This window comes from Electrona antarctica, assembly GCF_951216825.1.
Source record: "Electrona antarctica genome assembly, chromosome: 5".
Lineage (NCBI taxonomy): Eukaryota > Metazoa > Chordata > Actinopteri > Myctophiformes > Myctophidae > Electrona > Electrona antarctica.
In genome coordinates, this window is record NC_136810.1 from 46,065,249 (window position 1) to 46,090,471 (window position 25,223).

Below are 25,223 nucleotides of genomic sequence, written 5' to 3' on the forward strand. Positions count from 1 at the left end.
TCTGCTATGGTACCAACATCAGTACAGCATGGAATAGTTGTGAGGCAAAATCTCATAAAATGGTGGTCCGTGGCTCAAATGACAAATAAAATAATGGATCTTGATATGAAAAGGGTTGAAAACCACTGATCTACAATGTAACATTGCACATAGAAATCAAGCACACACAGACAGCAGAATTGCCACGTGAACCTTGTCTAGTGTATGAGGAATGGCTTGCTCTAATGTCTGGAACAGACAAGAGGGTCTGGAGAATACTGGTGAGACTCGCAGAAAGGAAACTACTTATGCAGATGTGGCTCCTCCATAATGAAAAATATTTTCATCAAAGCCACCTATAAAAAAGGATGTTGCTCTTCCCTTATAAAAAAAAGCCCTGTAGTAAAATATGTAGAACTCTGCTTAGCTCCTGCAATTTGACATTGGAAATATTTTCATCTACTAATTGATAGGCTTTCTATCGCAATATACATTACAACTACTAATATGAAAATGACAGCTGAACAAGCTGCCTTTTTTGTTTGCTCTTATTTCTAATTACAATACATTCCATAAGACTTGAGGCCAATACTCCTCTTGATTGAACACACACACACACACACACACACACACACACACACACACACACACACACACACACACACACACACACACACACACACACACACACACACACACACACACACACACACACACACACACACACACACACACACACACACACACACACACACACACACACACACACACACACACACACACAGCTTACTAAATAATTGTGCTCCAGAAACCCATTTCCCACTGTCCACACATGACGCAGAGAGCCACAGCTGTGGGACTGTGATCCCTTACTAAGCTTATTGCTAGTTCAAGCACCAAATAGATGGGCAACCAGCTGGCAACAGCACTTTCACTGGAAACATTAAACAAGCCATCGTGACGAGCACAATGCACCTGCAGTCCTGCACGTTCAACTGCATTCAGACATTGGAGGGAGATGCCAAGTAATCACTGACAGCTGTGCTGGAAATGAGGAAACAAGGGAGTAGTATAATAAAGCAGACACACAGATGGACAGTCATTAAAAAAGGCAGAGGCATAGATGCCTTGTTGGCCTCATTGGCCGCTGCAGTTCATTGGCGTGACCTGTATCGCACGAGAGGGTCGGAAGTGCGGTGGAACTGTGGAAGGCACGCTGCCACTGGCCCCTTTCCGGGACTTATGTGACGCACGCGGAAGCTTGGCAAGCTTTCCGCGTGCGTCACTCACAGAAGCTTGCCCCCTCACGAGATACAGACGCCCCAAAACCTTTCTATGTCAGAGTGGTTATGTTACATAATACATATTCATACCTAACTTATGTATGAATTGGCCACTACGGTGGCATGTACCGCAGTGACGTTCTCAATTTCCTGTCTTATTTACCGAACCCATAAGCCAAAAAAAAGGTCTCGCACACTGAAGAATGAGGCTCTTTGGCTGCAAAAAAGTCTTTGGCTGTCTAAAAAGTCTGTCCATCCATTTTCAACCGCTTATCCGTAGTCGGGTCGCGAGGGCAACAGCTCCACCAGAGAGCTCCAAACTTCCCTCTCCAGAGCAACATTAATAATTTCCTCCTGGGGGATCCCGAGGCGTTCCAAGGCCAGTGTGTCGATGTAGTCCCTCCATCTGCGCCTTGGTCTGCCCCGGGGTCTCCTCCCAGTGGGACGTGCATCGAGGACCTCCCTAGGGAGATGCTCGAGAGGCATCCTAACCAGATGCCTGAACCACCTAAGTTGGCTCCTTTCCAGGCGATGAAGCAGCGACTCTACTCCGAGTCTCTCTCGCGTGACTGAACTTCTCACCCCATCTCTAAGGGAGATACCAGCCACCAGTCTGAGAAAACTCGTTCCGGCCACTTGTATTCTCGACCTTATTCTTTCGGTCATGACCATAGGTGAGAGTAGGAACGAAGATTGCTCGGTAGACTGACAGCTTTGCCTTCTGGCTCAGCTCTCTTTTTGTCACAACAGTGCGGTAAAGTGACTGCAATACCACCCCTGCTTATCTCCTCCTCCGTCCTCCCCTCACTCGTGAACAACACCCCGAGATACTTAACACATTTTGTTAAGTAAAATGTGTTAATATAAGTAAAAAAATAATAATCATTGTTTAGATTTTTTTGAATAAAAGAAATAAAAAATATATATATATATATTTTTTCAAAGACGTCCACAGACATCTTGGGCTATGCACGTGCGGTAATACCCAAGACGTCCACAGACGTCTTGGGTATTACCGAGCAGACCACAATCACGGCAGGTACTTTCACAACTATTGTACAGTGCGCCGATGATTCAACCTATATTTAACCAGTATACACATTGAGAAAATATAACACAAAAATCTCCAAAGTGATACACTTTAAGTGACAGGGCACAACGCTCTGCATAGAGAAAATACAATATGTACAGAAATAATGAATATGTAGGCCTATACAGAGGCTAGTACACGTCCGAACATGTGCAGAGTGTACATCTGAGATGATCCTTTTGAAACTTCTCAGCGGAACTTTCAAGGCAAATTTGAGTCTGGTCTGCAGATCGTTCCACGACCAGGGGCCAATAGAGAGAGACATTTTTACCCCTCTCAGATTAAAATGCCGGTACTACACACCATAGCCAGGCATTTGATCTGAGGTTTTTAACCAAATAGAATTTGGGGCCCCGCGGTGACCAGCCTGCGCGTCGGGGCCACTGTCACAGATTGAACTGCCAGCGTACCACCTATCAGACTTGCTGATCTGCCTGGTTGAACGAACAGAAGATGACCATAAACAGGGAGCATGAGCATCCTTACGTTCCTCCGCAGAACTCTATGGAGGTGAGTGATCCGGCAGCGCTGTTGGGGTCAGCCAGCAGCTCTTCCACGGGGATGCCGATGGAGACGACCCTCACCGGGTCGGGGTAGGTCTCGTCGAACACGGCGCGCAGACCCTGGATGGCTTTGGCTTCAGCCAGAGGGGTGTCCTTGTAGTACACAGGCTGCAGGAAGGCACAGAGACATGGACGGTAACTCGTCTGTTCCTACAGACGGCGTCCATTCCGTCCACTAAAACTATGATGGAAAATGTTCGTTCGCCGACTTCCTTTTGTCACAGACAAAAACTAAATAAAAGCAAAGTCACGACAACTAAAACTATGGCTATACTGACAATTTTGTCAACAAATAAAAACTAGACACAAATGTTAGGGAGGGACTAGTGGAGAAGAGATCATGTTGTGTTTGGTTGCCATCGGGTGTTGTGCTCTGAAAATAGCCGACCTACAAGCAGGGCTCGACAGTGCGACTAGGTACTCGCATTTGCGAGTTAAAATATCACCGTGCGAGTTGTCAAATTCACTTTGTAGCACCCGTGCGACTACAGAATTTGACCGTTCAATCGTGATAAAGACAAGGCTCTACAGCAAGTGCACAGTCTATAGTCGCGGTTCTATACCTACATTTATATTTATATAGTACGGCGGTGTCGTTCGCCAAAAAGAGCAGATCTACAAGCTAACAACGTGTCGAGACTCAATGCGGCGTTCATTTGAAGATCTGTCCCTTTTGCTCCCACCGCCCCGTCCCTCCATGTGTTGCTGCTCAGTACTTCTCTTCCCTGTCAGCAGCGAACGATAGCATGATAGCACAGAAGGAGTTGCTAGGACCCCGACACGTTGAATACTAAAGTTATTTGGAAAGTTTAATGTTCAAGCATCACTCGATAACTTTTAACCAAACGTGGGTGAAACAGCGTGCGGCCGTGCACGCAAAGAGTGCACGTGTGCACGGATTCTACCAAAACAACCATCGCTCAGCACCTCGGTTACAAAATACGAATGACCGACTTGGCTGGGTACATATTAGTCAGTAGCCTGCATAACGAGCGACGGAAAAAAGGCAAAGATCCCCCCACTACCTCCTTCCACCACGCCGAGGTGTATATGTACGATGGTCTGAACTGAAGCAGTCAAAGCCAAGGAGAATGTTACAATACTAATAGTACCATCGAGTAGCCTGCGCCCTGCACCGAATCTCACACGATAGAACAGCAGGATAAAAACGGATAGAAAGTCTTTCTGTCTGTCCATCCATCCATACATGAGCAACATAAAATTAATTGATTATCCATCTATCCCTCTATCTATTTGCATAAAAAACTAATAGACTATCAGCATAAAAACAAATTGATTATATAGATTATATAAAAACAAACAAATCCAGATGAATATCAATATTGTGATCATTTCTGAAAGATTTTTCATATTGCCCGCCCCCTACCTCATATCACTGTATTAAAGAAAAATCACACCTGTGTTAAGTGAGGGGCGCTCTTATCATCATACATCATCATGAATCATCTCATATTGGCCAATCAGAATGCCTGTTGCCTGTGATTGGTTAGCGGATTTGCTCGTTTACATATGACATACATTGTCCTTTCAATGTCAATGGCGTTTAATGTTTTGATGTTTAATTTACGTCATATTTAGCGGAATTTTGACCTAATTTCTCCTTTCATTGTCAAGATATTGAGACGTGTGGGGACTACAGCTGTATATAGGAGGGGCTAGCGCCCCTCAAAAACACATTATTTGATAACTTTTCATCGTGCTCCTAAAATAATTTGTGTGCTACTAGATTTTTCAACTTAGTCGCACACGTGCTACTTGGAAAAATGCTAAGCGTCGAGCCCTGCCTACAAGCTCACAAGCTTGTAGATCGGCTATTTTCAGTAGAGATGTCCCGGTACTGTATCGGTATCTGAAAAGTATCGGATCGGCCCTTATTTGGTCATATCGGTATCGGCGAATATGCCAATCTAACCACCGATCCGACACAAGGGTACGGGGTTGACACTATGGCAGGTAAAAAAAAAATGTTGGGACATGTGGAGTTTGCTTTCGAGTTGCCCAAACTGCAAGTGCACATTTGAGTGAGGAGTCTGCTATAAACCCAACATGATATATATAGCTAGATAGCTATACACACACTATTCCCGGTTGGTGGACTTCAAAATAAGATCTTTTTTATTTTTTTATTATTCTAAATATTATTCTCTGGTATCGGTATTCGGTATGGGCTAACACAGAAATTGTGGTATCGGAATCGAATCGGAAGCGAAATAAGTGTATCGGGACATCCCCAATTTTCAGCATGCAACCAAGTGTAAAATCTGCAAATACGACGCCACCAAGGCCCGCCGCCAAAAAGCATTTTGGTCGCCAAAAATCAACTGTAGATTTAGTCGACTAAAATCGTATGATATTTAGTTGATTAAAACTAGACTAACACCAAAACATTTCAGGTGACTAAAATATGACAAAAACTAAATTACATTTCTTTCAAAAGACTAAAACTAAATGTCCTGTCAAAATCAACACTGGTAGGAGAAGACCCTCAATGGCACCCTCTGGTGGAATTAATTATGGACACAGTGACATTGGTGGCCATACATGTACAGTATGTACGTAACATAGTACATTCAATGCACTCAACAACTAAAACACACATCCAGTATATTTGTTTTGTTCCTCATTCAAATGTTGTCACTGTCGCCAATCTCTGCTATCAGGGGTAGCGTCCCATTAAATGTCACTTCCATCAGAGAAGGAAGTGGGAGTTAACCTTGCATTTCCCTAACCAATAACAGTGCAGAGGGGCGTCGCTCCAAATGTGGTGACATCACTGTTCTCCGCTGTGTTCTACCAGGGAGGGGAGGAAGAGGGGGAGGGGAGGGGAGACGGCGTCGGTTTCCAGTGCTAGTTTGAATCCGCCCATAATTTTAAGCTTACAGAACTGGTTCCTAAAACGACATGCATTGACCATTGGCCACACACACACACACACACACACACACACAGTCACACACACCTTTGCATCTCGAATCAAGGCACACGCGATCTCCTCCGTGCGGCGGACTTCTCCGGTGCTCAGAGCGCCCTTGGCGGTGAAGTCGAAGCGCAGGCGGTCGGCGGCGACCAGGGACCCCCTCTGGTCGGCCTCTCCCAGGACCCCTCGCAGGGCGAAGTTCAGGATGTGGGTGGCCGTGTGGTTCTTCATGATGGGCTTTCGACGAGCCTGGAAGCAGGAGGATGTCGCTCGTTACATGTTATACAGTATATAATATATATTAGTCATTCTATACTAGTGTTTATAGTTTCAATGTAGGTTACTGTAAATCGCTCTGGATTACTGTTCAAGGTTGGACTATGTTACATCTTGTGTACAGGTAAAGTGAAACTTATTTTTGTTTGGCTTCCTTACAGACAATGCAGCAGGATACAGTAGATAGCATAACATTCAAAACAACAAAAAAAACACAGCAAGCACAGTAAACTAAGGGACAGAATAAAGAGTGCAAGAAAGAGCAATCAAGGAGTAGAGAAATAGTCACATATGTACATGTGCATGTTTTCCCTGTAGTAGCAAAGTTAGGTAAACTTTTTTTTGTGAACAGCTTCACAGTAGGTTATGTTCCATACAACACAGTTTAGTTTAAGAAAGAGCGTCCGCTACATGCCTAAATTGTGAATTATACTACTATCAGTACATTTTGTGCAATGTCTGCTATTTTAATTGTGCTTAGTGCAGCATGGTTCTTAACCTGTGTGTATGGAGGGACCCCTAGGGGGTCCCCACATGATTTTGGGGGCTCCCCAAATGACACTGAAGTGACAATTTAAAGGACTTTTAAGAGTTTTAATAAAATACCTAAAAAACCTAAAAATAAATAAAAAATAAAATAAAAGATACTGCATCAATAGTAATGAACAAACTATACTATAAAACTGGTCAAATAAAGAGGCAAACATTTTGAAAATAGTTTCACAATATTTATTTGTGGAGCCGAGTCAAACTAAACGCCTCAACTCAACTCGAGGTTGATAACCTCTGTGTTAGTGGAGCAAGCATTGAAATGCTAGATTGTTGGGTTGGTTTGTTAGTTTATTTTCCAGCACTATATAAAGGTGAAACAAAGTAGTAGAGCAATCTAAGGATTTATAGTCAGCTTTTCCATACTGTCGTACTGGACATTTCCACAAACATCTGTTGACTTCATATACTCAAAGAAATCTACAGTTCAGTCAGGACACTCAGTTCAGCCCTGCCTGAACCATCACAGGCAGGGCTCACTTGTGCATGCTTGTGTGTGTGTGTGTGTGTGTGTGTGTGTGTGTGTGTGTGTGTGTGTGTGTGTGTGTGTGTGTGTGTGTGTGTGTGTGTGTGTGTGTGTGTCTCACCTCATCTACGCGCAAGGTGACCAGGTCTCCGACCTTCAGCGTTCCATAGACTGTCCCCACGTGGAGAACATAGCCTCCTCTGACCTGTGTGTTCTTCACTGTAAACTCCATCCTCTGGAGAGGGAGGGGGGGGAGAGAGAGAGAGAGAGAGAGAGAGAGAGAGAGAGAGAGAGAGAGGGGGGGGGGGGGGGATAGAGAGATAGAGAGAGAGAGAGAGAGAGAGAGAGAGAGAGAGAGGGGGGGGGGGGGGGGGGGGGAGAGATAGAGATAGAGAGAGAGGGGGAGAGAGGGGGGGGGAGAGAGAGAGAGAGAGAGAGAGAGAGAGAGAGAGAGAGAGAGAGAGAGAGAGAGAGAATTAATACAGCTCCTGCATTCCTAATTGTAAGTAACTAATGATTAGCGCTAGCTAATTAATTTGTCTGGGGTTTCAATGAGGAACAGCAACAATAACGGGGCTTTGGTTCATTGCATTTGTAGGCCTGTCACAACACATTCAGTGCCCAAGAAGACCTCTTTATAATTACACCCAAGGGCGCCCAGGACGTCTGGGGACATCTTAGGGTCCTTTTCCTTGAAAAAACAAACCTGTCTCCTTGTATTTCACGCATGCGCAATGCCATAAATAGTGGAAATAGCAGATCTACAACCTGTTGTACCTATTTTTAAGCAGTATGGTCATAAAATAATATGTGTTATTTATTTGTCATATCTGCCCTGTGCAACTTTAGTTTTACAAAGGCTAAAAGCCAAACAGAAATGTGATTTTGATTCATAATGAAACAATTAAATCGCTAATCGCAATTATTTGAGTGACAATTAATCGTCAAAGTAAAATGTCATAATGAGCTGAAGTGTAATTGAGTTTTTCCACTCACGTCTTCCGCATTGTCGTCACCCCTCTGCATGTAGCCCTCGTCAAAGGTCTGACCTCCCTGCTCGGCGTAGAAGGACGTTTGGTCCAGCACCACTCCACACTCCTGGCCCGTGGTCACCTCTTCACAGAAGGCCCGCTCACGGCGCAGGGCCACGACCGTGGACGTGGGCGTCTTAAAAACTGGAGCGAGTGAAAAAGGTGGAATATCTTCATGTCTCAGTCCGTTTAGAACAGACAGCATCGACAGTCAGCTGTCTGTTTTGTTGCCCCCCTCAGATCACTTTGACTAGCATAGCAAGCATGCTGCGTTGTGACTGCTTCGGTCATGTCATTCACACCACGCGGCCATCGCTACACTGTACACATAGCCCCTACCCCCAAAAATATATTTTTTGCGGATCTACACTGATCTAAAAAAATGGTCCCTATGAAATCTTCAGGATAGAAATCCGTCCCCAGGACGGAGAACTTTAAGCCCCATGTGATCTCGGTACAAATCGGGTCCATAAGTAAAGAAGTAAAGTCGGAATGGCTCAGAATCTGCCGAAATTGTCACGGGTCCACTCGGGCTCGGTGCAGTCATTTTAAAGAAATCTCGGAACGTTGGAATTGGATCAAAATGTAGTATGCTCCTTTTTCAATCTCTACACCAAATCTCTTCGTCGAAAACATCCAATCTAAAAGCTCAAAACGCGTCGCATTGAAACGTCTTCTGCTAATGTTCACCGGAGCATGGGGTTCACTTCATGGGGTAAAGAATATCTAAATAAATACATCTCAAATAAATTAACTGAGCCTTCTGCCCCACTCTTTATTGTTCTAGGCCAGGGGTTCTCAACGTTTTTGGCCGGGGACCCCCGGAAATGCTTTGGCAATGTCTCGGGACCCCCGCCCCACCCCTCCCGACCCCCAATATAAATTGACTGCTACAATAACCTTAAACCATTTTGGGCGGGAACCCCTTTTGGTGTTTTAAGCATTGTTATAATTTAGCTATTGAAGCTATTTGAAAAATCGTGAAAATGAAATTATTATTATAATTTGGGGACCCCCTAAAATAATTTGGCGACCCCCCCGAGGGGTCGCGACCCACGGGTTGAGAACCCCTGTTCTAGGCACTGATAGTATTGTTTTCATGCCGTATCCAAAACACATGTCACGTATTATTGTGTGTCAGAGAACAGTCCTCACCATATTCGCCAGTGTCGTTTAACTTGTAGTCGTATTTGGGGGAGTCGTCGGTGGCGGGTACACTCTTGTTTCTCAGTTCTTCAATGGCGTAGATGTCCAGCATGATGTGGTCTGCACAGCCAGCACCCTTCCCCTGGGACCTCAGCTAATGGACACACATTGCTGGGCTGATTAATCTCATGTGATTTACAAAACCAACCATGGTTTTGGTTATGACCCACCAAGTATTGTCCATAGAGTATATAAAGGATAGAGACTGAACTGGCGCGAAGCTCCGCCCCCCCAGCTATTCATGTCAGTGGAAGTTGCTCAGTGGCGTTTTGAAGCACCCGGAAGACTGCCGGAAGTACCGTCTCAGAACGTCTACTTCCGCATTTGACCACCAAATTTTGGTGGTCAAATGCGGAAGTGCAACCGAGCGCTCAATGTTAAAGCCCAGCTGCACGGGGTTTCCCGGTCATGAATCCACGGGTCCGCCTGTAGTCCCTCCTCCTACCACTAGGGAGGAGAGCTTCAACGTTGAATAGCCTCGCTGGCCCCTTGGTATTGTCAGTTTGGAAGGTTTCCCTCAATGTGTTTTTTTTACCATTAAGGACTAGTTCTTGACTGTTCAGGTAGGGAAACTCAAAGAGTTGTGGCATTTCTGCGCTCTTTACGGTACTGGTGTCACACGGGCTTCCACCAAGCACATCCACCATTAACGGTTAACAGTATTTCAAAATCCCATGGAGAAAGAAGAAAATAACATGCATCTTTCTCTCACTTCAAATCCAACCTCTCTCATCTCTCAATCTCCACCTCAATGAATGCTCCTACTCATTCCACCGTGTCCATCAAGTCAGTGGACAAACCTTTCTAATTAGCGTTTCTAATTCGTGCCTTTTGTTCCAGTGACTGAACATCTTAATGTTACAGTCACAATGAAATTATACACAAGTGCGCTTCCAATTTTGTGAGCACAGTTTGCAGAAATAGCAGACCTAGAAGCGCGCCGTGGGGAATTTGTAGGTAGGCTATTTTCGACACGTGACACCGGCATAAGTGTAAATCGGTCTTGACAATCCCAACAGTACATCATACAGATTCCTTTTGTGGAGATACTGTAAGTGAGGAAGAACTTGACTGGCCTGCACACTGCACAGAACCCTGACCGTAAACCTTAGCAAACACCTTTGGAAAGTATCGGAATGCCAAATGCGAGCCAGATTTAAAGGACTTAAGACTGGCTTAACATGACTTGGCTGGCTTAATCAGACTTAACCCATTCTGGTTATTATTATTATGGTGTTTTAAACATTACTTTATAATTTAGCTATTGAAAAATAGCAGACCTACAAGCTCATAGCACGCCACCGAGTGGCGCGCTATGAACTTGTAGGTCTGCTATTTTAGAAAAATTGTCATGATTTAGAAAACATTAATTTCGACGTTAGGCCTGATTAATATGACATGTCTGACCTCACCAATGCTCTTGTGGCTGAATGGACGCACATTGCAGCAGCAACTTCCCCAACTAGTGAAAAAGCAAACTTCTCAGAATAATGGAGAATGTTGTAATTGCAGCAATTGCACTTCCATTTTACCACAAGACCATTAATGAGATCCGAAAGTGATGCCGAGATACCCGTCTCACATTTGGCGTTCCATTAAATTCCAAAGGAGTTTGATTCCGTCATTCTGTCTTCTTGGTACAGTAGGTTTATAGCCAGGGCTCTGTGCACGCCAGTCCTTCTGTAAAAGGGGGAGCATGGAGGCACTGGGGGATTGCCATTCTGAAATGAGGAAACGGCCTTCCTCAAACATTTGACACAAATTGGAAGCACACATCGTCTAGAATGCCATCGTAGCAGTAGCATGAATATTTCCGTTCATTTGAACAAAGAAGACTTATCAGAGACACCAATTTGAAATGATGTCCACTGACTTTCGGTTATGTGGTTATCCCTAGCTTCGACGACCATGCAGGCGTATGCAAAGTCTAAAATATGTCATTTAGATAGCATATTATGTGGAGATAGCATTGTATAGTGTAGTATACTTATAGTTTCACGGTACAGATATTGTACCGTTAGACGGATGTTAGTAAGTTTACTTATGACCCCAGGCCTAGATGATGCATTACCATGTGTTGTTCTTGCTTACTGTAAATCATTCTGGATTAAGAGCATCTACTAAATGCCTAAATTGTAAATCGCCATGTCCATCACTTTACACTACTCTTCACTCGCACCGTTTCTTTCCCCCCCCATCCTTAACCCATTTTGGGCGGGAACCCCTTTTGGTGTTTTAACTAAGCATTATGTTATACTTTAGCTATTGAAAAATAGCAGATCTACAAGCTCATAGCGCGCCACCGAGTGGCGCGCTACGAGCTTGTAGGTCTGCTATTTTTGAAATATCGTGAAAATGAGGCACAAATCTTTGAATATATATTCTTTCAGAGCGAACGTTTTTTTTATTTCGACGTCAGGCCTAAATGGGTCAAATGCACTAATCCCATCCATTTTACACCCCGCCCATTATCTCTCTCCTTCCCTCACCTGTGCTGCTTTCTTCTCTTCCTCGAAGCTGGCCATGTCGACGCCCATGCCTCTCTCCTCGGCGATGAGAGCCGTCAGGTCCAGAGGGAAACCGTAGGTGTCGTACAGCAGCCACGCTGTGTCACCTGGAACCACAGACAGAGACATTAGAGGACCACGTTCTTCTAACATGTGCCACAGCCACGCTGTGTCACCTGGAACCACAGACAGAGACATTAGAGGACCACGTTCTTCTAACATGTTCCACAAGCACGCTGTGTCACCTGGAACCACAGACAGAGACATTAGAGGACCACGTTCTTCTAACATGTGACACAGCCACGCTGTGTCACCTGGAACCACAGACAGAGACATTAGAGGACCACGTTCTTCTAACATGTGCCACAGCCACGCTGTGTCACCTGGAACCACAGACATTAGAGCAGGGGTTCTCAACATTTTTGGCCGGGGACCCCCGGAAATGCTTTGGCAATGTCTCGGGACCCCCGCCCCGCCCCCTCCCGACTATTTTTGAAAAATCGTGAAAATAAAATTTAAAAAAAAACCTTTTTTTTTTTTTTGGAAAATAATTTGGGGACCCCCTAAAATAATTTGGCGACCCCCCGAGGGGTCGCGACCCACGGGTTGAGAACCCCTGCATTAGAGGACCACGTTCTTCTAACATGTGCCACAGCCACGCTGTGGCACATGGAACCACAGACAGAAGAAGAAAACACTTTCTATGTTCCACAGTATTCGGCTCAAGGCCTGTCACAATTGTTACATAATCGCCTAATCGCAATTAACTTGCATAATCGTCATAAGCGTTTCCATGTAGAAAAATGTTCATACATTTTCAAAGATTTTCCAGAAATAGCAGAAATAGCAGAGCTACAAGATAACATAAGCTTGTAGATCCTGTATATATTGCGGATTTAAAGTATAATATTATTAAATGGGTCAGTAATTTAAGTTATTTGTCATATTATCTACCCTGTAGAATTTGATTATGAAGCCTAAAAAACAAACTTTAAGTTGTATGCATACAGTATATGTTCCAATGTTCAATGCCAAAAACACAATTAAATCGTTAAATCGCAATTATTTTGTGCGACAATTAATGGTCAAATTAAATGTGTAATCGTGACAGCCGTGACATAGACCGGAAGACGGATAGATGTAGGACCCATGCAAACACAGCCACTAAGAATAACATTGTGAAATTGTTATTGTATTGTGTGTGTGTGTGTGTGTGTGTGTGTGTGTGTGTGTGTGTGTGTGTGTGTGTGTGTGTGTGTGTAGGCGTTCATCTCACCTGGAATGGTCTTGCTGCATCCCAGGCTCTGGATCTTCCTGTCGAGGATGTGGCGCCCCCTCTTGAGCGTTTTGAGGAACTGCTCCTCCTCTTCATTTATAATTTCCTTCACCATCTCTGGGTCCTTTCTCAGCTCTGGGAATGCATCGCCCTGGAGGGGGGGGGGGGGGGGGTTGAGAGGGAGAGAGAGGGGGGGGGGGGGATAGAGAGAGAGAGAGATACAGTAGAGAGGGGGGGAGAGAGGGAGAGAGAGAGGACACAGAGAACAAAAAGGGATGAGGATTAGTTGGAGGTGGAGAAAGGACAGCAATGGGAGAGGCTAGTATTAATGATCCCCCCCTACCAGGAACTGAGGGAAACAATGAATCACAGAGTTGCTGACTGGCAAAGAACATCTCACCAGGGACTGGACCACCACGTCCACCAGAGAGGCAAAGAACTCCTTTTTAGCTCCCAGCTTCTCATGGGAGTAACGCACAGCGCGACGCAGGATCCTCCTCAACACATAGCTACACGGAGCGGAAGGGAAACATAATTTTACTGTACACACACACACACACACACAAACACACGTACTGGCCCTCCCTTTTTATACACCCTCCAGAAAAGTGTGATTATGCGATCGGATAAATTACTGCATAATCAGACAATATTCAGGCGCATATTATGCAGGATTAAATCATTTTCAAAAAAGGCACATATCCAAGATGTGGCCAGACCCCAGCCTCATTAGGCCACATGTATTCTCTCATATGTGTGGAACAGTAATAACCCCTTCTTTCCACACCACCAATTTTGGAATAATTCCCCCAAGCTGTACAGTCACATCTCCGCAAGCAAATTCTTTGGCATTTGCCTCCCAATTAGACCCTCCTTAATTGGAAATCGGATAAAGCACCTTCCTAAAAATCAAGGGTTTTAGCCCGCATTTTCTGTACACACAGACAAATGTAAGTCATTGTAAAACGCTGTACATTTTACGGTAGGACTAGGAACTAAAGACTTAAAGAGGTGTAATGAGTCATTATTCAGAGGTAGCGTAGTGACAGTCATCATGTCCCTGCATTTAATCAGGAAATGTTTTATATCTCACCCGCGTCCCGTGTTGTCGGGCCGTCCTCCGTCCGAGAGGGCGATGGTGATGGTGCGAGCGTGGTCAGCCAGGACACGGTAGGCCATGTCGATGCCGTCAGTGTCCTCAGAACCTACCATACCCGTGTAGGGCCTGGCGTTAGTACCCTGAAATATACAGAGTCTGCCTTTAGCTAGGATATCAGCGAATACTGAAATATACACAGTCTGCCTTTAGCTAGGATATCAGCTAATACTGAAATATACACAGTCTGCCTTTACTAGGATATCAGCTAATACTGAAATATACACAGTCTGCCTTTACTAGAATATTAGCCAATACTTAAATATACACAGTCTGCCTTTACTAGAATATTAGCCAATACTTAAATATACACAGTCTGCCTTTACTAGGATATCAGCTAATACTGAAATATACACAGTCTGCCTTTAGCTAGGATATCAGCTAATACTGAAATATACACAGTCTGCCTTTACTAGAATATTAGCCAATACTTAAATATACAGTCTGCCTTTACTAGGATATCAGCTAATACTGAAATATACACAGTCTGCCTTTACTAGGATATCAGCTAATACTGAAATATACACAGTCTGCCTTTAGCTAGGATATCAGCTAATACTGAAATATACACAGTCTGCCTTTACTAGGATATCAGCTAATACTGAAATATACACAGAGTCTGCCTTTAGCTAGGATATCAGCTAATACTGAAATATACACAGTCTGCCTTTACTAGAATATCAGCCAATACTGAAATATACACAGTCTGCCTTTAGCTAGGTCCGGATATCAGCTAATACTGAAATATACACAGTCTGCCTTTACTAGGATATCAGCTAATACTGAAATATACACAGTCTGCCTTTAGCTAGGATATCAGCTAATACTGAAATATACACAGTCTGCCTTTACTAGGATATCAGCTAATACTGAAATATACACAGAGTCTGCCTTTAGCTAGGATATCAGCTAATACTGAAATATACACAGTCTGCCTTTACTAGAATATCAGCCAATACTGAAATATACACAGTCTGCCTTTAGCTAGGTCCGGATATCAGCTAATACTGAAATATACACAGTCTGCCTTTAGCTACAATATCAGCCAATATTGTGAACACATAAATGCAGTTTAAGTATGGGGATAGTATTACCAATCCCCCAATACAATGCAACTACATATTAGGTACATACATAGAAATTGAGTCATATAATACATTGTTGCAACATAATTAGCTCTCGTTAAGTGTAGCACTACAATTTACATCACTGAGATCATTTGTAAAATACACAAAACCTGTGAAGGAAGGCCAGGCAACATTCATTTCTTATTGCCGACTTTAATTCCTTAATCCCAGTCCAATCCAGACCAAATATTATTCAACAACATGCAAAAGAATCCGAAAACTGTGATTTGCAACTTGACGGTGCACATTCAGGCGCTTCCACAGCAATAGAGAGTATGCGCGTCAGCGTGCGCGACATCATCATCATACCTGGAAGTTATGCAGGAACTTTGTGGGGGAAGAAAAAAAATACTACTTTCTGGCCTCGACAGCCGACACATACAAATCAGAATCTGATTGCATTAAACAACGTTAAACTCACTTTGCCACTGAGTTTATGCATGCGCATACCCTAAACTGGAGAGTGGCAGATGGTGACATGTCGAGTTGCATTGGTCGTCTGGACTGGCCTGTACAGAACTCACCCCCATTCATGCTCAACTTCAAAAGCCTTCAGTTACACACATAAGTAAGGGCATTTTATCAGGTATTTGACCAATCTGGGAACTAAATCGTTACCAAGAAATTTCTTTACCAATGTGTTTCTAAAGGTGTCTAATAACATGTACTAAAAGTTTGAAATTCAACTCCCGTGGGAAATTGAGTTATTAGCATAATATGTGACCATACCCTTAACATCCTATATAAGGCAAAAAAGTCCAAATTTCATCATTCTTTAAGTAGCATGTGACATATGAAACTAGGGTGATTTCATGATTCTGAATCCATTCCAAGCATTAGTTTTGCACAAAAAACCCTCCTTGGGCTAAATTAGGCCATATCCACTTGACCAAATGTGCTGACCTCATCACGTTTGTGTGGCCGTTTTCCTCCCAAGGAGTGTTTTTTGTGCAAAACTAATGCTTGGAATGGATTCAGAATCATGAAATCACCCTAGTTTCATATGTCACATGCTACTTAAAGAATAATGAAATTTGGACTTTTTTGCCTTATATAGGATGTTATGGGTATGGTCACATATTATGCTAATAACTCAATTTCCCACGGGAGTTGAATTTCAAACTTTTAGTACATGTTATTAGACACCTTTAGAAACACATTGGTAAAGAAATTTCTTGGTAACGATTTAGTTCTCAGATTTTCATAGATTTCTCTTACACACAGTCACAGCAGTTCCATGTCTTTACCTTCTGAATGGCTTCAAAGTAAGGGACGAAGAGGTCAGTGTCATAGTTGGACATCTTGTTCTGCAGTATGGACACCAGGCGCTCCAAACCCATGCCTGTGTCAATGCTTTTCTGAGGCAGTGGCTTGAGCTCCGTTTCAGACTCCCTAAAGGTCGCACAGAGAAGAGAGACGGATATGGGTTCAGTCAGATATCATTTCTGGTCAAGCAGGAGTGTGTGTGCGCGCGGGCGTAACCTTTACATTGTGTACTGTATATGTACAGTATATGAGGAGGAACCTTTTAAAATAAATGAAAGGTTTGCTCTGATAACATGGAGGGTTTGTCTCATTCATTCAGGGCCAAAACCACTTTGACTGAAAAACACACCAGCTGTGTATTTGTAGCCTGCACTAATCATTATATATATTTTGTCCTTTTTATTTGCACCCCCCCACCCCCCCCCCCCCCCCCCCCCCCCCACCTCATAATAAATGATCCTGTTGTGCATGTTGAGTGTGTTACCTGTTGAACTGAATAAACACCAGGTTCCAGATCTCTAGCACGTTGGGATCGTCCATGTTGACCAGGTGAGAAGCGTCTCTCCCTCCTCCTATGCGGTCGTAGTGGATCTCACTGCAGGGGCCACAGGGACCCGTGTCCCCCATCTCCCAGAAGTTGTCCTTCATGCTGCCAGGCAGAATACGGGCCTCATCCATTCTGAAGGTGGGACGGAGTGAAGGAGATGTCTTCATTTGAAGCCACCATCTAACTTTAACAATGTCGCTAGCTACGACCAGCTACAGGGATCCTGACTTTCTATCTGCTGTGGGAAACGGACTCTATGCAATGCGAAAGTGCCATTTGATTATGTATTGATTAAAACAATCCACAGATAAGTTAACCTTGCGTCACCACCAGGCTTTCCGCAACACTGACTGTGGAACTGTTAACTGCTCAGCGCTCAGATCCGGTCTAGATCCCACCTATGGTCAATACAATATGATTTACACATGTTACAATATAAATTACAATTCCTCTTATCTTTTCAGCAGTGCACACACACGGCATCATTGTTTTGCAAAGAGCAAATGTCCGGAAAAACATGCCGGCATTGATCAAAAGGAATTGATACGCTCGGATGTTGATTCTCGTTAACGATATCGATTCCCATCCCCGTCACTCATGGGCATAATTACAACATGGCAGGTCATGACAGGACAGGTCGAGAATAAATGTTCACTCTTTCAGTCACTGTTTGCCGTCAATGCAGCATTAGCTGTAGAAGATCTGGACTCACCCCAGGTCCATCCAGATCTGCTTGCACTCGAGGTCAGGCTCCAGGCCTGCCTCAGCATGGCCCCCAAAGTAGGTGACATACAGACGCTCGATGGGGATGCCAAACTCCTGGGTCAGCAGCTCCAGGGCCATCTCACAGGCCAAATGCTGCAGAGGAGGGAAGACATGAGAGTAGGGAGAAATTACCAAGAGAGAGAGAGAAGGGCGAGAGACTGAGGAGAACAGATTGATCCACGGCCGGCGACTGAGTTTAATGGGCTGCAGCCGAATGAGCCGATTGTGATTTAAAAGCAAGAGACAATTACCAGGCCATCTACTGTATACAGGAGTATCCATTCATATAATATTCAAATCCTGTTTAAAATGCAGCAGAAATGTAACAAATTAGGCAATAATGCTTCATTATTATCCTACAACAAAATGCATGTAAAGAACTGTGATTTGGCAAAATGGTTACAATAGAGGGTATGCTCATGTGACATCATCATACTTGCATTACCCGGTCAACCATATGGGGTTTAAGCGGACACACACACACACACACACACCCTACCTTGAAGTAGTCCCCAAAGGACCAGGACCCCAGCATCTCAAAGAAGGTGTGGTGGTACACATCTTTGCCCACGTCGTCCAGATCATTGTGCTTTCCACCGGCGCGGATACACTTCTGTGTGTTGGCGGCACGACGCAGCCGGGCCATGGGGTGGGACGGGTCGATGGTGTTGAGGAAGATGGGTTTGAACTGGAGGGGACGAAGGGGAAGGTTGACAAGATATACACTTTAATTTTGGTTTAACCCATTTAGACCTGAGGCAGATTTTTTTTTTTTTTTTTAGATATATTTTTGGGTTTTTCTGCCTTTATTGGATAGAGTACAGTGGTGACAGGAAATGGGGAGAGAGAGATGGGGGGTGACACACAGCAAAGGTCGTCGGGATCGGGAGTCGAACCCGTGACACGCCGTCAGGCTGGCTTAGCGGCCTAGGTGCCCGGACCGCTACACTAGCCGCCCGGGTCACCTGATGTCTAAAAAATGCTAGGTTGTAACAAGGAGCTATAAAGTTACATTTAACTCACAATACAAGTGAAATGACTTTAGTAAACTGGGATATAAAGCAAAGTGAAAATAGGGTTCTTAACATCTTATTAGCATTGTAAATACATACCAATACAGCGTTTTTCCAAAGGGATTCTTTTTTTAAAGACCTCTACTTTTTGTAGTGTACATTTTTGTTTGGAATCTTGACCTTTTGATCACCAGCAGTGATCTTAAATCACTGGCAGCGAGACCTACATGTTTTTGCAGATGGCTGACCAACACTGCCTCTCCCATGCTGGAGAGATATTTTTAGGCAATTTATGCTTTATTTCACACGCTCAATGAAAATATGGTCTTTGCAACCTACCAACCACCCAGCGAAGTCCATTTCTTTGGTGCACTTTTTGCACAACATTTTAGTGTTTGACTTCGGGTCATGATTGAACCAGATTTTCGAGCCATAAGTAATTTTAGTTTTTTTTAAACCACTTTTTCCCAAATCTACTAGGCTAATGTTAGTACGGATGCTGACTCAGCAACAAACTAACCAGTGCATAACTTCACTATACCCATTTGTTAGGGAAAGAGATAGAGATTTTAGCCTAAGGACTGTATTTCATGCAAAACAAATGCTTGCAATGGATTCAGAATCATGAAAACCCCCTAGTTTGACCCGTCACATGACACATGACTGACCTGATTCATTCCAGCATTTGCAAAAAGCAGCGTGGGGTCGTCCAGCGGGATGGTCGCCGAGGAGTGGACATATTGGTGCTCATGGCGATGGAAGTAATTGATGAACTTCTTCCGGATTTGAGCTGCAGTCATCGATGCATCCATTCTGGATTAGCTGTCTAGACGGGAGCACGCACACGCACACATGATTACAAATTTAAGTGGACGATAAATTGTCAAATTGTACAACTTAAATATACAAAGAAATCACTGACTGACATATTGTTTCTTTTTTTTAAATGATAAAATAGCAGAAATAGTTGTTCTGCAAGCTTACAACACATCACAAAGTGGAAACCATTGACAATTATACAAACATAATTGCGATTATCTCAAATAATTGCGATTAGGTTATTATGTAATAATTGTGACAGGCCTACACACACACACACACACATCCTTCATTAAAGGATTTTTAATTAATCAGGAAGTGGTTCAAGGGCAGCAGGTGTTTTAATTATACAAATAAGCTACAGGTGCAATTATTATTTTTTGGATAGCTGATTTTGCTCCACAATTAAAGCACAAGGCAGAGTAAACAACATGCTAAAAGGCGAATACCGGAGGACGTAAAAAATTATATATCCCACTTTTATGTCAATCACGTTTGCACACAATGCACGCTGCCACCGAATATTTCGTCCGTTTAATGTTTTTCCGGATTTTATCTGTTTTCCGCAGCTGTCTGTCTAGTGGGGTCTTCTAGTGGGGTGCCGGTGACATTTTCGGATCCGCAAAACACAGAGAAAAAACACACCAGTGTGCATCATGGAACACAGAACGCGACCGAAAGTATAGCACATATTCGGAAACCAATAATTACCTCTATTGTCAAGCAAAAGGCCTTAAGGCCTAAGAGTCTTGAGACCCAACTACGACCAGTTAAACTAGCTTAAGAATTTTTGTCAGCTCTGTCCGACAGTTTTCCCTCAGGCTTTGACGCTAGTTTTATCATCATGACATGTCATAACCTGTTAGGGGGAAACAAAATACCCTCAACTACCCCAGACTAGCAAATCAGCTTCCAACTCAATTCATTCCATCTGATTGATGATCAGTGCCATTGACCTTATGCACACTGCTGCCATCTTGCCAGCTTCATAAAAATCCACTGTAGACATGTCAGAGATTAAAATAGGGTGCATTTTGCATCCCAAAAACCTATATCACTGCATGTTATGAGCTACTTCCTGTCCAGAAAGTCATTGCAGGTGATTTATTTTCCTAAGTGTTGGAGTTTGGAAGTGCTCGTTGAAGATCGCTCAACGGCCCATGCGTACCACCTGTTTTGAATGTGCACATAATGCAGGAGGCAGCAGGAGGTTGCTTGCTTGCTTTACTGATAATGAGTGCTTCCAAATTCTGACACTCTGCAAGGAATTTCTTGACAGGAAGTAGCTCATAACATGTCTACGGTGGATTTTTATGAAACAAATACTTTGCCTATAGCAAGTTAGCAACCACACCAATAATAAAATGTGTTTTTAAAAGCCGCTAGCCTAGAACACAATCAATATTGTTGTTTTTATTTTGTCGTTACCTCTGTAAAGCCCCCCCCCATGTAAAGCGTCTTTGGGTACTCAGAAAAGCGCTATATAAGTTTGAGATTATATTATTATTAATATAATATATCCCAAGCAATAACTTCACTTGGCTTAGTCAATAACTAAACATTTTGGCTGTAGTAGTAGGTATTTTCTGTTTACATACAAGTGTTGATAAAAAAACAGTTTACAATGTACACATATACTGTATAGTGTATGTATGTCAGAGAGAATAAAGGAACAGTGTGTCACTGTCACAGTGATAATTAAAAGGCAGTGGCCACCTATTCCCAGTGGTGGCATGGTTGGAAATCTAGATGTCACATTGGAAACCCCAGAGCTGATGCCACTGAGCTCGCTGGAGACAGCAAGCCGGGATGTAAACAGCCCCTGTCCCACTCCTGACTACCACCCACCCTGATAGCAACCACAGCACACAGGTGTTAAGACAGACAGACAGACAGGGTGAGACGGCGACGTTCCAAGTCCACCATACCACCCAGATAAGGGGAAATTCACCCTATCGTAAAACGCACGTTATTACCGTTTTCAGCAGTGGTGTAAAGTAGTAGTAGTTTCAATTTTCAGTACTTTTACTTCTACTCCACTACCTCTCTCTCAGAGGCAAATATTGTACTTTTACTCCACTACAAACTTTAGTTACTAGTTACTTTGTAGATCTTGATTATTATTACAAAACACACATTAACCACTTCAGCCCTACATACATTTTGGCTATTTGAAAATAGACGATCTACAAGCTCACAATCAGCTATTTTCAAAATATTGTTGTATATGTTATACATTTGAAAACTTGGGAAATGGGACCTTCTGCATAAAGGGCACACTTTCTACTTTTGGTACTTTAAGTACATTTTGATACCAATACTTTTGTACTTTTTACTCCAGTGCATTTTGAATTCCAGACTTTTTTTCTTATATTTTTTTCTTATATTGCAGTATTGATACTTTTACTTGAGTAAAGAATGCGAGTGCTTCTTACAGTGCTTCTGGTTTTCAGGACCCCATACCCCAATTATGACAGCTGGGTAGCCTAGACTACTCACTGTATGTCATCGTCTGGTCTAGTGTCAGTCACCTTTGACTGTGAAAGCTTTCATCTTTATATCTTGACTTTATGAACATGGGATGGTGTGGAGTAGTAGTAGCCCTGGTCCAGTGCTTACAGCGAGTCTGTAAGCACTGGACCAGGGCTAGAGTAGTAGCTGTCATGTCAATTTCCACCTTTTCAACTCTGCCAACAACTAAACAGTACACAATCGTATTGTAGTAAACGGTTTATATGGGTATTATTATTATTATTATTATTATTATTATATTATTATGTAATGTCACTTAGGAATCGACCTACCGCAAATGAAATCACTGAGATGTATTATGAAATTATAAATAAATTACATCTTCAAACAGGCATATTGTCTACAGTACACTACTGACAACAAGACCGATTGTGATTTTAAAATTGCTATTGTGATGAAGTGGCATATTGGTTTATGTGAGCTAGCAGCACACGTAGGCTAACGACCGTTAGCCCGGTGTTTCTGCTTCAGGGGAGATACATTTGAGCATATTGCTCAAAGCACCGCCTCTGCCCAGCAGTAAGATAAACTCTTATTCGACCCAATGGCACTCTAACAAATAATAATACTCACAGAAGTTACAGAATGTTGCAGAATGGTTCAGTCACTGCTGTGCTGGCACTGCTTCACACACACACAGTGCTTACTCCACGCTGCTGCAATGACAGGGGAAGCGCTTCAGACAGAGAGGGCGGGCTCAGACTATAGTCATCGACTATTGGTCTTCCAGTACCGGCACGGCACTCGATGGCCACCCTGATTGGTTCAAACCTACTGTCGATCTAAGCTACGCCCCGCCAGTGCACCGTGTTGTGGCTGATGCAATGAAAAAGAAAGCCCATGACAATGTATGTATTTGTGTTTTTGACTCCTTGATACGAGAATGAGTCAGATGATGATGAATGGATTTACTAATTAAAGTTTAACAGCAGAAAATCCAACATTCAATGCAAAAAAAGAAAAAGAATAAAGGGGAAACAAATAAAATAAATAAGTGAAGTCTGGTCTGTAACAAGGACATCTTATGTTTGCTTTTGTCCTCTGAGGTAGTTGCATCAGCAAGTTGGACGGTGGACCCTCTTGTAAACAAGTGTAATGCTTAATTGTCTTTGTATTGAGTTTGTGCTTGAAATGTACTGTAATTCTGCAAACTGTTAATACATATTTCAATCAATCAATCAATCAATCAAAGTTCGTTTTGGTCAGAGAGGCAAAAAATATATAAAATATTTGAGGTCGATGCATATGGAAGTAATAATAGGTATGCTGACAGGTCAGTGGTCAGTAATACTGACCTGACGAAGATCTGTCAAGATCGAAACGTTGTTATTTATTCAATAAAGTAATTATTTACCAAAATAATGGTGTGCGGGCCCTACCTCCTTCCATAATTGCCTTATTGGCCAATGGCCCTGCACCCACTGTCGAGGTGCGTGTAAATAGGTAGGACTATGCTCTGACTCTGACTCTGACTGTACCATAGATCGGTGCTTTCTGCCTTTCATCATTCAGATATTAGGCTACATTCTGAATATTATGTTGGCATGCATGTGAACCTGTTAGCGGCTAGCCTATATGCATTTCCTTTATGCAACTCTCTGTTATAACAGGATTCTCTGACTGGTAATATTTCCATAGTGTTGTACCTAGTTTTATTGAATTTAGACCCACAAAATGGGCGGTGCAAGGCTCAGCAAAGTTCATAAACATTAAAATATCTAAAAAATGATACCAGCAAAAATTATAAAATGTACAGCACAATATATATAACTAGATAAAGTGCCCCTCGGGGCACAGGTCTCCACCAGGGCAGGTCATGTTGTGGCCTCCTAGTGGCGCTATAATAGGCCAATGTGAAAAGGCTGCCATTTCTTCTTACTTGGATGGGAATTGGATGATTTGAGGTATTTTGTTCCAAAAATGTGTTTTGCAAAAATCCACCTGTTGGTGGCGTTTCATGATTTGAGGCTGTTTGTTCAAAACGGGCCAATCTATCTATTAAAGAAAGTTTGAATATCATTATTGCGTGCTGTGTATAGGCTACTATTATTACTGATATCATTCTATGTTGGTGAGGAAATGTCCCTATGGAAATGTAATAAAATACATCATACTGTATGTTTTGTAGGCCTTTTGTAGGGGTATCTGCATATTTCTAAAGTAGCAATTTAAGGAATTTTAACTAAGACATTTTTTAAATAAAACTATACTATACTAACTATACTATAAAAGTCAAACATTGGCCAAATTGTCAAATATCTAAGACATATATCTTTTACATGTTCAAAATGATCAAATTAGATTACTTTTCATGATGCTGCTGTAAACTCTGCTGGCCAGTTGTTCTGACTTCATTTGTTTTATTCGTAAAAAACATTTTACAGGCATAACCCCCACCCCTACTGTTTACCTCTCAGGAAACAAACTATATGTGCGCTATAGACATAACATTTCTCTTTTGGATCATGAGAAAGAGTGGGAATCATTGCTTCAGTCAGACCACACGTTAAGTTATACATTTCCATACTACACCTAAGGGGATAAAAAAGTGTTGTCATTCATTAAAATTAACATTTTTAAATTAAAGCAGTTCACAGGCATTTGCACATAATTACAACTAGAGATTTCTATTAATCACATTTTCATCTTCTATAATTTATAACTTGCAGCTACATAAAATAACCAATAATTCATATCAAAATCATTGCATTCTTAGTGAATACATTAAAGTACAAAACTCTACAACCTCTACAACGTTGTGACCTTTTGGATCTTAACTGGTTCATCTAAATACATGTTTCAATGGAGAGCTCATTTAGTATATTAGTCTGTAG

The 25,223-nt window shown here is 42.7% G+C and overlaps 1 protein-coding gene across 2 annotated transcripts in view; it reads right to left on the bottom strand.

The window, feature by feature from the left end:
• The window catches only part of aars1 (alanyl-tRNA synthetase 1), a 30,613-nt gene extending 7,530 nt beyond the window's left edge, over positions 1 to 23,083 (bottom strand). The window contains exons 1-15 of one of the 2 annotated variants that reach the window (XM_079501935.1): positions 22,963 to 23,083; positions 19,707 to 19,864; positions 18,525 to 18,713; positions 17,973 to 18,118; positions 17,198 to 17,392; positions 16,695 to 16,839; positions 14,258 to 14,403; positions 13,565 to 13,673; positions 13,165 to 13,315; positions 11,871 to 11,995; positions 9,331 to 9,475; positions 8,141 to 8,319; positions 7,266 to 7,379; positions 5,896 to 6,102; positions 2,839 to 3,023 (exon numbers count right to left, since the gene is read on the bottom strand). In XM_079501935.1, coding sequence (XP_079358061.1) covers positions 2,839 to 3,023; positions 5,896 to 6,102; positions 7,266 to 7,379; positions 8,141 to 8,319; positions 9,331 to 9,475; positions 11,871 to 11,995; positions 13,165 to 13,315; positions 13,565 to 13,673; positions 14,258 to 14,403; positions 16,695 to 16,839; positions 17,198 to 17,392; positions 17,973 to 18,118; positions 18,525 to 18,713; positions 19,707 to 19,850 — 2,180 coding nt within the window. In that variant the 5' untranslated portion in view covers positions 19,851 to 19,864; positions 22,963 to 23,083. The remainder of the gene's footprint in view (positions 1 to 2,838; positions 3,024 to 5,895; positions 6,103 to 7,265; positions 7,380 to 8,140; positions 8,320 to 9,330; positions 9,476 to 11,870; positions 11,996 to 13,164; positions 13,316 to 13,564; positions 13,674 to 14,257; positions 14,404 to 16,694; positions 16,840 to 17,197; positions 17,393 to 17,972; positions 18,119 to 18,524; positions 18,714 to 19,706; positions 19,865 to 22,962) is intronic. The other variant, XM_079501936.1, reaches the window with a different exon arrangement.
• Between the last annotated feature and the right edge of the window lie 2,140 nt (positions 23,084 to 25,223).